The sequence below is a fragment of the Pristiophorus japonicus genome, chromosome 5 (genome assembly GCF_044704955.1).
Source record: "Pristiophorus japonicus isolate sPriJap1 chromosome 5, sPriJap1.hap1, whole genome shotgun sequence".
Taxonomy (NCBI): domain Eukaryota; kingdom Metazoa; phylum Chordata; class Chondrichthyes; family Pristiophoridae; genus Pristiophorus; species Pristiophorus japonicus.
This window is the reverse complement of record NC_091981.1, coordinates 275,892,678-275,907,194: the sequence shown is the minus strand read 5'-3', so window position 1 is coordinate 275,907,194 and position 14,517 is coordinate 275,892,678. Positions and strand designations below refer to the sequence as shown.

General features: G+C 43.6%; 1 protein-coding gene across 2 annotated transcripts in view; it reads left to right on the top strand.

The window, feature by feature from the left end:
* LOC139264009 (actin-related protein 3B) overlaps positions 1–14,517 on the top strand; it is a 184,602-nt gene that overhangs the window by 52,859 nt on the left and 117,226 nt on the right. For both annotated transcript variants that reach the window (XM_070880112.1, XM_070880111.1), the window contains exons 3-4: positions 9,876–10,000; positions 11,719–11,829. In XM_070880112.1, the coding sequence (XP_070736213.1) occupies positions 9,876–10,000; positions 11,719–11,829 (236 nt within the window). The remainder of the gene's footprint in view (positions 1–9,875; positions 10,001–11,718; positions 11,830–14,517) is intronic.

Below are 14,517 nucleotides of genomic sequence, written 5' to 3'. Positions count from 1 at the left end.
GACAAGCTGTGGGACACTTAATGCTGCGAAACCGAAGCGGAGTCCAGTCAATGCCAGGTTGCATACTTACACTAAGGAACTCATAGCGGTGCTCGGCAGTGCAGCAATCGAGGCGTCATATGATGGTGTGGTTCACGAGCTACCATTATGGATCGTCCCAGGTAGTGATCTAATGCTGTTTGGCAGAAATTGGCTCGAGAAAATCAAGCTGAACTGGAATGATGTCAAGATGTTGACTTCAGTGGATGATACTTCGTGTGCTCAAGTATTGAAAAAGTTTCCTTCTTTGTTTGAACCGGGCATTCACCTGGATTCCAATGCAAGGCCTGTCTATCACAAAGTTCGATATGTTCCGTACATGATGAGGGAGAAGGTTGAAATTGAGCTTGACCGACACCAGCGTGAAGGGATCATATCACCGGTTGAGTTTAACGAGTGGGCTAGTCCCGTTGTTCCTGTGTTGAAGAGCGATGGCACTGTCAAGATTTGTGTAGACTACAAGGTTACGCTTAACCAATTTTTGAAATGGGATCAGTATTCGTTACCGAGGGCTGATGACCTGTTCACCATGCTAGCTGGTGGAAAGTTGTTCACAAAACTGGATCTGACGTCAGCCTATATGACCCAAGAACTTGTCGACACTGCGAAGAAACTCACCTGCATGAACACCCATAAAGGACTGTTCGTCTACAGCAGGTGTCCTTTTGGGATTTGTTCGGCTGCAGACATATTTCAGAGAAATATGGAGAGTTTACTGAAGTCCGTTCCTAGAACTGTCGTATTTCAAGATGACGTTCTGGTCACCGGTCATGACACCGCTGAACATCTGAACAATCTTGAAGAAGTCCTACAGCGTCTGGACAAAGTGGGACTCAGGCTGAAATGCTCGAAGTGTGTATTCATGGCACCTGAAGTCGAATTCCTCGGGAGGAAGATTGCTGCTGATGGCATCAGGCCCACTGATTCAAAAACCAAAGCCATCAAAAATGTACCCAGGCCTCAGAATGTGATGGAGCTGTGTTCTTTCCTTGGGCTACCCAATTACCATGGTAATTTCTTACCCAGATTGAGCACTTTACTAGAGCCATTGCACATCTTACTAAGAAAAGAAGCCAACTGGGTCTGGGGTGTGTTTCAAGATAGAGCCTTTGAGAAAGCCAAGAATCTGCTATGTTCAATCAAGTTGCTTGTTCATTATGATCCGTGTAAGCGTCTTGTATTGACCTGTGATGCTTCATCATATGGGGTTGGCTGCGTACTCCAACAGGCAAATGAATCGGGCAAGCTACAACCTGTTGCCTGTGCTTCAAGAAGTCTGTCTAAAGCGGAAAGAGCTTACAATATGGTAGAGAAAGAAGCTTTGACCTGTGTGTATGGGGTAAAAAGAAAATGCACCAGTACCTATTTGGTCTTCGTTTTGAACTAGAAACGAATCACAAGCCACTCATTTCATTGTTTGCGGAAAACAAAGGTATTAATACCAATGCATCGTCCTGCATTCAAAGGTGGGCGCTGACATTGTCTGCCTATGATTACATCATCCGTCATAGACCTGGTACTGAGAATTATGCTGATGCGCTGAGTCGTCTGCCCTTACCCACAACTGAGATGGAGACACCTCAACCTGCAGATCTACTGTTAGTAATGGATGCTTTTGAGAGTGACTGCTCAACAAGTTAGGATCTGGACCAGCCATGACCCTATTTTATCGGTTGTGAAATGGTGTGTACTCAGTGGTGATTGTTCTGCCTTACCTATGGAGATGCGTAAGGAGACCAAACCTTACAACCATCGCAAGGATGAGCTGTCCATTCAGTCAGACTGTTTACTGTGGGGTAATCGTGTAATCATGTCTAAGAAAGGTAGAGAAAAATTTGTACATGAACTTCATAGCACTCATCCTGATATTGTCATGAAGAAGTCCATTGCTAGTTCTCATGTATGGTGGCCTGGAATTAACTCTGATCTGGAATCATGCATGCATCAGTGCAATACTTGCATGCAGCTAAGTAAAGTACCAGCTAATCTCCGCTGAGTCTTTGGTCGTGGCCATTCAAATCATGGTCGAGGATCCATATTGATTTTGCGGGCCCGTTCCTAGGAAAGATGTTTTTTGTCGAGTAGATGCATATTCTAAGTGGATAAAGTGTGTTATTATGTCATCCAGCACATCTACAGCTACCATTGAGAGCCTTCATATCATGGTTTGCCTGACATTGTCATGAGTGACAACGGATCTTGCTTCACAAGTCTTGAGTTCCACGAGTTCATGAAACTCAATGTCATCAGACATGTGAGATCAGCTCCATTAAAGTCTGCTTCTAATCGTCAAGCAGAGCGTGCCGTTCAAATGATCAAGCAAAGTATGTAACGTGTAACTCGGGGCTCACTGCAGAGACGGTTGTCATGTATATTGCTCAGTTACAGGTCAAGACCTCATTCGCTTACCGGGGTTCTTCCTGCTGAACTACTGATGAAGAGAAATCTCAAGACCAGGCTTTCTCTTGTTCATCCTGATTTGAATGATTGTGTTGAAAACAGACGTCAAAGTCAGCAATGGTGTCATGATCGTGTTGCCGTGTCACGTGACATCTCGGTCAACAATTCAGTTTATGTACTGAACTGTGGTCAAGGTCCAAAGTGGATTGTTGACCAAAGTGGTACTGTTACAGCCAAGGAGGGTAACAGAGTGTTTATTGTCGTGCTCAAGAATGGGAAAACATGCAGGAAACACCTTGACCAGGTTAAACTGTGGCACACGGATGAACTGGAACCGAGTGAGGAAGATGCAGTTTGTGACCAACCAACCATTGTTCACTCATCAAAGGATTCTGCTGACATTACTGACTCTGAACCTTCAGTCTCTGATGTGGTCATGACCACTCCCATCAGATCGGCTACTCAGCCCTCAGTCTCAATGGACTCAGAGCGCTCGCCCAGAACAAAGTTGAACTGAGACGATCAACTTGTGAGAGGAAAGCCCCAGACCAGCTTAATTTGTAAAAAGACTGTTGTTAAGATTTTAAAAAGGGGATGTTGTGATGTATTAATGCTTGGTGGGGGGGGTCACCAGACACCAGCGATTGCCGTGGTCGGAAGTCATCGGGCTGTGCTTGGTCACCTGTATATAAGCTGGGTGTCAAGCACTAGTGGGCTGGAATAAAGATGGATCAGGTTGCACCTGAGCGAGTTTACAGTAACCAGACTCTTGAGTTATTACAGTCTGGGAGGTGGGATTGGAAAATGTTCTTCTCTTCAGGCTCGTCCCGTCTGAGTCATCTTCTGCATCGGCTTCAGCCTCGTCAGGGTTGATCTCAAGTTCTGCAAAATATAACAGAACAGACAAATGGTTAGCAGCAGAGGCAGGGCTGGGTGGGACATACAGATGGTCACATTTACAATTGCAATTCCAGTGAATAAATGAAAATATTATTTACACTAACTACTTGACCAAGGTCCTGCCACTTCTTTTTGCATTGGCCTCCAGACCTCAGGGTGGTTACCATTGCTCGGTAATCTTCTGTAAGTTGGTTCCAGCGTTTCTTCATTTCTTTTGGTGAAACTTTTGTGGTGTGACCTCTGCTGGTGTCCAGCTCGTGCCATCTGGCCTCAATTACAGTAACTAGTGCCTTCACTTCATCCTGAGAGAAATTCTTGGTCCTTGAGCCACGTTACATATTGCAGCTCCGATTTTTCCACTGAGAATTAAAGTTCTCACACACAACTGGCTCTTTTAAAAATGGGCGAATGCAGACCGGGAGGTGTACTGAGCATGCACGCCCATAGCAGTCACGTAAAAAACTTTTTTCATTTTTGCGCATGCGCAGAAGGGGGGCATCCTTTTTTCGGCACAGACATTAGGCTCCACCACCAGAAGCTCGGACAGGCTGCGCAGCACCAATTAAAAAAAATTAGAACGGAGATACTTTCAACTTTTTTTTTTAAAAGAGTAGTCGGGGCCAAAAAAAAACGGGCGTAACTCTTGAAATATGCCAAAAAACAGCATTGGGGAAACATAGAAAACATAGAAACTAGTTGCAGGAGTAGGCCATTCGGCCCTTCGAGTCTGCACCACTATTCAATAAGATCATGGCTGATCATTCCCTCAGTACCCCTTTCCTGCTTTCTCTCCACACCCCTTGATCTCTTTAGCCGTAAGGGCCATATCTAACTCCCTCTTGAATATATCCAATGAACTGGCATCAACAACTCTCTGCGGCAGCGAATTCCACAGGTTAACAACTCTCCGACTGAAGAAGTTTCTCCTCATCTCAGTCCTAAATAGCCTACCTCTTATCCTAAGACTGTGTCCCCTGGTTCTGGACTTCCCCAACATCAGAAACATTCTTCCCACATCTAACCTGTCCAGTCCCGTCAGAATCTTGTAAGTTTCTATGAGATTCCCTCTCATCCTTCTAAACTCCAGTGAATACAGGCCCAGTCGATCTAGTCTCTCCTCATATGTCAGTCCAGCCATCCCTGGAATCAGTCTGGTGAACCTTCGCTGCACTCCCTCAATAGCAAGAACGTCCTTCCTCAGATTAGGAGATCAAAACTGAACATAATATTCCAGGTGAGGCTTCACCAAGGCCCTGTACGACTACAGTAAGACCTCCCTGCTCCTATACTCAAATCCCCTAGCTATGAAGGCCAACATACCATTTACCTTCTTCACCGCCTGCTGTACCTGCATGCCAACTTTCAATGACTGATGAACCATGACACCCAGGTCTTGTTGCACCTCCCATTTTCCTAATCTGCCGCCATTTAGATAATATTCTGCCTTTGTGTTTTTGCCCCCAAAATGGATAACCTCACATTTATCCACATTATACTGCATCTGCCATGCATTTTCCCACTCACCTAACCTGTCCAAGTCACCCTGCAGCCTCTTAGCGTCCTCCTCACAGCTCACACCGCCATCCAGTTTAGTGTCAATTGCAAACTTGGAGATATTACACTCAATTCCTTCATCTAAATCGTTAATGTGTATTGTAAAAAGCTGGGGTCCCAGCACTGAGCCCTACAGCACTCCACTAGTCACTGCCTGCCATTCTGAAAAGGACCCGTTTATCCCGACTCTCTGCTTCCTGTCTGCCAACCAGTTCTCTATCCACGTCAGTACATTACCCCCAATACCATGTGCTTTGATTTTGCACACCAGTCTCTTGTGCGGGACCTTGTCAAAAGCCTTTTGAAAGTCCAAATACACCACATCCACTGGTTCTCCCTTGTCCACTCTGCTAGTTACATCCTCAAAAAATTCCAGAAGATTCGTCAAGCATGATTTCCCTTTCATAAATCCATGCTGACTTGGACCGATCCTGTCACTGCTTTCCAAATGCGCTGCTATTTCATCCTTAATGATTGATTCCAACATTTTCCCCACGACTGATGTCAGGCTAACCGGTCTATAATTACCCGTTTTCTCTCTCTCTCCTTTTTTAAAAAGTGGTTTTACATTAGCTACTCTCCAGTCCATAGGAACTGATCCAGAGTCGATAGACTGTTGGAAAATGATCACCAATGCATCCACTATTTCTAGGGCCACTTCTGGGATGCAGACTATCAGGCCCCGGGGATTTATTGGGCATCAATCCCATCAATTTCCCTCACACAATTTCCCGCTTTATAAGGATATCCTTCAGTTCCTCCTTCTCACTAGACCCACTGTCCCCTAGTACATTTGGAAAGTTATTTGTATCTTCCTTCGTGAAGACAGGACCAAAGTATTTGTTCAATTGGTCTGCCATTTCTTTGTTCCCCATTATAAATTCACCTGAATCCGACTGCAAGGGACCTACGTTTGTCTTCACTAATCTTTTTCTCTTCACATATTTATAGAAGCTTTTGCAGTCAATTTTTATGTTCCCTGCAAGCTTCCTCTTGTACTCTATTTTCCCCCTCTTAATTAAACCCTTAGTCCTCCTCTGTTGAATTCTAAATTTCTCCCAGTCCTCAGGTTTGTTGCTTTTTCTAGCCAATTTATAAGCCTCTTCCTTGGATTTAACACTATCCTTAATTTCCCTTGTTAGCTATGGTTGAGCCACCTTCCCCTTTTTATTTTTACTCCAGACAGGGATGTACAATTGCTGAAGTTTATCCATGTGATCTTTAAATGTTTGCCATTGCTTATCCACTGTCAACCCGTTAAGTATCCTTTGCCAGTCTATTCCAGCCAGTTCACGTCTCATACCATCGAAGTTACCTTTCCTTAAGTTCAGGACCCTAGTTTCCGAATTAACTGTGTCACTCTCCATCTTAATAAAGAATTCTACCATATTATGGTCACTCTTCCCCAAGGGGCCTCGCACAACAAGATTGCTAATTAGTCCCTTCTCATTACACATTAGCCAGTCTAGGGTGGCCAGCTCCCTTGTTGGTTCCTCGACATATTGGTCTAGAAAACCATCCCTAATGCACTGCAGGAAATCTTCCTCCACCAGTGCTACCAGTTTGGTTAGCCCAATCAACATGTAGATTAAAGTCGCCTATGATAACTGCTGTACCTTTGTTGCACACATCTCTTATTTCTTGTTTGATGCTGTCCCCAACCTCACTACTACTGTTTGGTGGTCTATACACAACTCCCGCTAGCGTTTTCTGCCCTTTCCACATCATCCAGGCTAATGTCCCTCCTTACTATTGCATTAATTTCCTCTTTAACCAGCAGCGCCACCCCGCCTTCTTTTCCTCTCTATCTATCCTTCCTAAATGTTGAATAACTCTGGATGTTGAGTTCTCAGCCTTGGTCACCCTGGAGCCATGTCTCTGTGATGCCAATTACATCATATCCGTTAACTGCTATCTGCGCTGTTAATTCATCCACCTTATTGCAAATACTCCTCGCATTGAGGCACAGAGCCTTCAGGCTTGTCTTTTTAACACCCTTTGCCCCTTTAGAATTTTGCTGTAATGTGGCCCTTTTTGTTTTTTGCCTTGGGTTTCTCTGCCCTCCATTTTTACTATTCTCCTTTCTATCTTTTGCTTCTGCCTCCATTTTATTTCCCTCTGCCTCTCTGCATAGGTTCCCATCCCCCTGCCATGTTAGTTTAACTCCTGCCCAACAGCACTAGCAAACACTCCCCCTAGGACATTGGTTCCGGTCCTGCCCAGGTGCAAACCATCTGGTTTGTACTGGTCCCACCTCCCCCAGATCCGGTTCCAATGTCGCAGGAATTTGAATCCCTCCCTCTTGCACCACTCCTCAAGCCTCGTATTCATCTGAGCTATCCTGCGATTCCTACTCTGACTAGCACGTGGCACTGGTAGCAATCCTGAGATTACTACTTTTGAGGTCCTACTTTTTAATTTAGCTCTTAGCTCCCTTAATTCGTCTTGTAGGACCTCATCCCGTTTTTTGCCGATATCGTTGGTACCTATATGCACCACGACAACTGGCTGTTCACCCTCCCTTTTCAGAATGTCCTGCACCCATCTGAGACATCCTTGACCCTTGCACCAGGGAGGTAACATACCAGCCTGGAGTCTCGGTTATGGCCGCAGAAACACTTATCTATTCCCCTTACAATCGAAATGCCTATCACTGTAGCTCTTCCACTATTTTTCCTGCCCTCCTGTGCAGCAGGGCCACCCACGGTGCCATGAACTTGGCTGCCGCTGCTCTCCCCTGATGAGTCATCCCCCCAAACAGTACTCAAAGCAGTGTATCTGTTTTGCAGGGGGATGACTGCAGGGGACCCCTGCACTATCTTCCTTCCACTGCTCTTCACCCATCCCCTATCTGGCTGTGCACTCTTTACCTGCAGTAAGACCAACTCACTAAACGTGCTGTTCACGTCATTCTCAGTATCGTGGATGCTCCAGAGTGAATCCACCCGCAGCTCCAGTGTCTCAATGCGGTCCGTCAAGAGCTTGAGGCGAATACACTTCTCGCACACATAGTCGTCAGGGACTCCGGAAGCGTCCCTGACTCCCCACATAGTACAGGAGAATCATAACACGTTTCCGGGCTGTCCTGCCATGACTTAACCCTTAGATTAACTTAATTTGGCAACAACAATGCTAAAGGTTACTTACTGATATAGAAAAGAAAAAGGAAATCTACTTACCAATCACCAGCCAATCACTTACCCCCTTGGTTGTGACGTCACCTTTCGATTTCTTTCTACTTTTTTGCCTTCCTGCTGCAGCTGCACCGGCTGGCCTCCGACCCCCCCGGACTTTTATAGGCCGCCTCCTCGACGTCCCCACTCAAAGAAAATGAGCTTCAGCCTGGTGAAATAGACAGACCTATTGCAGATGAAATTTAACACCGTGAAGTGATACAGTTTGGTAGTAAAAATGAGGACAATATAAACTAAATGGTACAATTTTAAAAGAGATGCAGGAACAGAGACCTGATAGTCTACGTACACACATCTTTGAAAGTACGGAACAAGTTGAGAAGGCCTTTTATTTAGTTTTTCAAGAAAAGCATATTGGGCCAGTGGCTTTTTAATAGAGGCATAGATTAGAAAAGCAAGGAATCTGTGTTAAACATTTACAAAACACTGATTAGTCCCCAGCTGGAGTATTGTGGCGACTCTCAGACACCACACTTTAGGAAGGATGTCAAGGTCTTCGAGAGGGTGGAGAAGAGATTTTCTTGAATGGTGCCAGCGCTGAGGTACTTCAGTTATGCGGAGAGATGGAGAAGCTGTGGGTGTTTTGAGGAGATCTGATAGACTTGTTCAAAATCATGAAGGGTTTTGATAGAGTAAGGAGAAACTGTTTGCAGTGGGAAAAGAATCATTAACCAGAGGACACAGGTTGAAGATGAAGGATTTTATTTTAACGTAGTGCGTTGTTGTGATCTGGAATGCATTGCTTGAAGATGGATAAATACTTGGAAGGAAACAATTTACAGAGCTGGGAAGTGGGACTAATTGAATAGCTCTTTCAAAGAGCTGGCACATGCACGATGGGATGAATGGCCGCCTCCTGCACTGTATTATTCTAAGATTTCAGTTTGACAAATTTATTAAATTTATTAGGGCATTGACAGTGAGTTTAAATTTATTGTACTGATTTTCACATGAAAGACTGAGAAATGTTCATTTTACTTAAAGGAGGTCCATCTCTTGACCACATTAAAAACAAACTTCATTCATGTGATGTGGGCGTCGCTGGCAAGGCCAGCATTTATTACCCAGCCCTTGAGAAGGTGGTGGTGAGCCGCCATCTTGAACTGCTGCATTCCATAAGGTGAAGATACTCCCACAGTGCTGTTAGGGAGGAAGTTTCAGGATTTTGACCCAGTGACGATGAAGGAACAGACAATATATTTCCAAGTCAGGATGGTGTGTGACTTGGAGAGGAACTTGCAGATGGTGGTGTTCCCATGCACCTGCTGACCTTGCCCTTCTAGGTGGTCGAGGTCGCGGGTTTGGGAAGTGCTGTCGAAGATGCCTTGGTGAGTTCCTGCAGTGCATCTTACAGATGGTATACACTGCAGCCATGGTACACCGGTGATGGAGGGAGTTGGGATGGGGTGCCAATCAACTCGTTTGTCAAATCTCATTTGCACGCATAAAGCGCTATGACGGATCATTTTGATGCACATTATATTGTTACTGATGACTTCCAGTATGTGTGGTGTCGTGGCTTTTCTCCCCTCCAGTTGCTTTTTGTAGAAAATCTTGCCCCTTTAATGTAATCTAATTTTGTTCTCCTGAAACTGAGCAAACAAGATATCGAGTAGTTACTGCTGGCTTCCAGCATTCATGTACATTAGTTGCCACGGTTACCTCAAACCATTAGCTTTTTAAGAGGCTGCCAAATTGCAATAACGATGACACATTAACTGTATTTAAGCGGGTGTACTTGATTGCATGCAGGTTTTTATTGACCTCCCGCATGTTGTATCTCACCAGGTATAGCTATCAAAGAGTCAGCCAAGGTAGGTGATCACGCACAACGAAGATTGGTGAGGGGAGTGGATGATCTCGACTTTTATATAGGGGATGAAGCTGTAGATAAACCGACGTATGCCACAAAGGTAATTTAAAAATTTTACTTTCCTAGCTGTCATTACATGTCGAGAGACAGACTAAATATCCCGTTTTAAGTTGCAAGACAAAAAGCTGCTAAAGACCAATACAAATCTGGTACAATGTCAGAAAATCCTTGGTGTGTTGATTTCTTTTCTCTATGGTTTATATCCTGGTCTGTGAGGGAGGTGTAGCAAGCAGTGATGAGTTATTTTCGCCACAGGGCTGACTATCTGAGCCTCTTTCACTTGTATCCCGAGGCTGATTACAGAACATCATTTTAGAGACCTGGGAGCATGAGTGCTGCCTGCCACAGTGTGTGACAAGATAATATAGAATGAGAAAGGTTACAAACAAATCCTGCAACAGGAGTTCGATCAGCGAATACCTGTATATTCCAATGAAACAAAAATGCACATGTCTGTCAGGTACTCCTAGTTTCCCAATGTTTTTATCTTGCCGATTTATCATTCCCACAGGAGCAAAGCTGACATTGTGGTAAAAGCCTAGGCTCCCACCCATTGGAGAATGTCCTGTACCTTGCATTGTCTCTGATTTCACCTGTGGCATCTACGTGTCTCCCCTTTACCCATTGGGATCCTGAAATCTATAAGCAGATTAAATGCAGAAATAATTCTGCTGCTTCTAAAACTTGAGAATGTGGTTTTAAATACTGGATGCTTGTAGTGGGAAGGTGAAAGTGATGGAACATCGAAACAAGTCAAGCCCTGATCAGATGATGCGACTTCAGGAATCTCCTTTTCTATTTCATAGGTTGAGGAACCCTGGAAGCTCTCCCAAACTGGCATGCTGCCATTTCCAAATGCTGAGACTGCTGACTGGTAGAAATACAAATCTTTGGCTCCACATCTGTATTAGAAACATAGAAAATAGGTGCAGGAGTAGACCATTCGGCCCTTCGAGCCTGCCCCACCATTCAATAAGATCATGGCTGATCATGCAACTTCAGTACCCCAATTCTGCTTTCTCTCCATACCCCCTGATGCCTTTAGCCATAAGGGCCACATCTAACTCCCTTTTGAATATATCCAGCGAACTGGACTCAGCTCTTAGTCCTCACTCTGTATGTATAGAGATGGAGGATTCCTGAAGGTTTTTCCAAGAAATTCCTTATGCCTTTGGAAGAATTAAACGTGATGACCTGAGGATTTATTTTTGTATGCACAAATGAAAGAAGGAATTCAAGGTCACACAAATCCTCCTTGAAATGTAATGGGATAAAACCATTTCAGTTATTTTTTTTTCTCTGTGTTGCTCCCTTGGTATGTGAAGGATATCATTATTTGGACAGGAAAGACCATTACAAAGCTGAATTATCTACCTCTGTGTAATGTAGTTGTACCCTCAATAACATACATTTATTATTTTCATGACCAAAGTTTCTATTCAAATAAGTAATTCACTGAAATAATGCAAGAAGCAGCAAGGCAAATAATGCATTGAGGTGTATAAGATCCCTTATTTGATTTAATTGCTTGAGCAATTCCCTACAAAGGGAATTAATTTTGTTTCTGTTCAGCATATATTGTAAAGCTGTATGACCTAGAAATTATATGGAAAATTGTTATATATATATCTATATATCTATATATATATTTATCTATCTATATATCTATCTATATATCTATCTATATATCTATCTGTCTATATATTTATAAAGGCAATATATCTCTTTCTAACATTGGATTTTTGGTTTTATTTCTAGTGGCCCATTCGACATGGTTTAGTTGAAGACTGGGATCTAATGGAGAGATTTATGGAACACGTAATATTCAAGTATCTTCGAGCAGAACCTGAAGATCATCACTTTTTAATGGTACTTATTGCCACATCACTTTTTAATGGTACTAAACAGCCAATCATAATCATTCTCTGTTCATTTGAGGTTGTCCGTGCCTTATGCATATTCTACACACTTTTTTATCAAAAATTATTCAAAGTATTACCTAAGTTGCAAATACTGATGCCTGGTCAAATCTATATTAGTGCAATCGAAATTGCAGTAGTCTTGAGACAAGCAAGCAATTGACAATGTATTCATAAACTTACATCTGCACACACTTCCTGTTAAATTTTTATCTTAATTTGTTTTCCAATATAAAATCCAGTGTCCACATTTATAATGGAAAGTTCGTATAGGCAGTTATCACATTCTAATTACGCCACCAGCCAGTGGTGGAAGTGTATCGTCTCAATTTTATGTGACCCAGCTCCTCAGCCTGTGCTGCAGAGGAACCACTATGCTCCAAATAGCTCTTTATAGAAAAATACAAACTGGTGTAGGCCATTCATAGAAACATAGAAAATAGGGGCAGGAGTAAGCCATTCAGCCCTTCGAGCCTGCACCACCATTCAATAAGATCATGGCTGATCATTCCATTAGTACCCCTTTCCTGCTTTCTCTCCATACCCCTTGATCCCTTTAGCCGTAGGGGCCATACCTAACTCCCTCTTGAATATATCCAATGAACTGGCATCAACAACTCTCTGCGGCAGGGAATTACACAGGTTAACAACTCTCTGAGTGAAGAAGTTTCTCCATTTCAGTCCTAAATGGCCTACCCCTTATCCTAAGACTGTGTCCCCAGGTTTTGGACTTCCCCAACATCGGAAACACTACCCGCATCTAACCTGTCCTGTCCCGTCAGAATCTTATAAGTTTCTATGAGATCCCCTCTCATCGTTCTAAACTCCAATGTATAAAGGCCCAGTTGATCCAGTCTCTCCTCATATATCAGTCCTCCCATCCCGGGAATCAGTATGGTGAACCTTCGTTGCACTCCCTCAATAGCAAGAACGTCCTTCCTCAGATTAGGAGACCAAAACTGAACACAATATTCCAGGTGAGGCCTCACCAAGGCCCTGTACAACTGCTGTAAGACCTCCCTGCTCCTATACTCAAATCCCCTAACTATGAAGGCCAACATACCATTTGCCTTTTTCACCGCCTCCTGTACCTGCATGCCAACTTTCAATGACTGATGAACTGTGACACCCAGGTCTCGTTGCACCTCCCCTTTTCCTAATCTGCCGCCATTCAGATAATATTCTATCTTCGCGTTTTTGCCTCCAAAGTGGATAACCTCACATTTATCCACATTATACTGCATCTACTATGCATTTTCCCACTCACCTAACCTGTCCAAGTCACCCTGCAGCCTCCCAGCGTCCCCCTCACAGCTCACACCACCACCCAGTTTAGTGTCATCTGCAAACTTGGAGATATTACACTCAATTCCTTCATCCAAATCATTGATGTATATTGTAAAGAGCTGGGGTCCCAGCACTGAGCTCTTCGGCACTCCACTAGTCACTGCCTGCCATTCTGAAAAGGACCCGTTTATCCCGACTCTCTGCTTCCTGTCTGCCAACTAGTTTTCTATCCACATCAGTATATTACCCCCAATACCATGTGCTTTGATTTTGCACACCAATCTCCTGTGTGGGACCTTGTCAGAAGCCTTTTGAAAGTCCAAATACACCACATCCACTGGTTCTCCCTTGTCCAGTCTACTAGTTACATCCTCAAAAAATTCCAGAAGATTCAGTGTCTGTAGCCTATTCTGCCATTCAGTTTGATCATGGCTGATCTGTACCTCAACCCCATTTACTTGCCTTTAATCGATATTCCTCAGCACCCTTCCCTAACAAAACTCTATCAATCCCCATTTTGAAAGCTACAATTGACCCGGCATCCACAGCTTTGTATGAAGATGTGCTTCTCTATTGTACTCATGAATGGTCTGACTGTAATGATAAGGCTTTGCTCTCTTGTTCTGGATTTCTTCACCAGAAGAAAGAGATTCTCTTTACTCTATAGAATCCTTTTATGATTTTTACTGCTTAAATTAGATCACTGCTCAGTCTTCTCTACTCCAGGGAATATAAGGCTAGTTTATGCAACCTGACCTCATAATTTAGGCCTTTTAGCCCAGGTATCATTCTGGTGATTAAGCGTTGAGCCCCCTTCAAGGTCAGTATATACTTCCTGATGTGCGGTGCCCAAAACTGAACACGGTACTCCATATGTGATCTGATCAAATCCCCATACCAATGCAGCATAACTTCCTTCCCTTGCAAAATAGTGAAGTTATTCTAAACTTGTATCGAACCTTGGTTAGACCACACGTGGAATACTGCGTACAATTCTGGTCGTCATTTTATAAAAAGGATGTCGACGCACTGAAGAGGATGCGGAGAGGATTTATAAGGATGATCATAGAACCTTAGGGGCCAAGTTTCGGCCTGAGTTGCTCCTGTTTTTTTGGAGCAACTGGTTTAGAATGGAGTATCTTAGAAATTGCAATTCTTGGCATTTAGTTTGCTCCAGTTCTAGTCAGTTAGAACAGTTTCAGTTTGGAACAGATTTTTTTTTTCAAAAGAGGACGTGTCTAGCCACTTACGCCCGTTTTGAAAGTTTAGGCAGTGAAAACTTACTCCAAACTAACTTAGAATGTTAGAAAAACCTGTCTACACTTAGAAAATCAGGCGTAGGTTACAAATC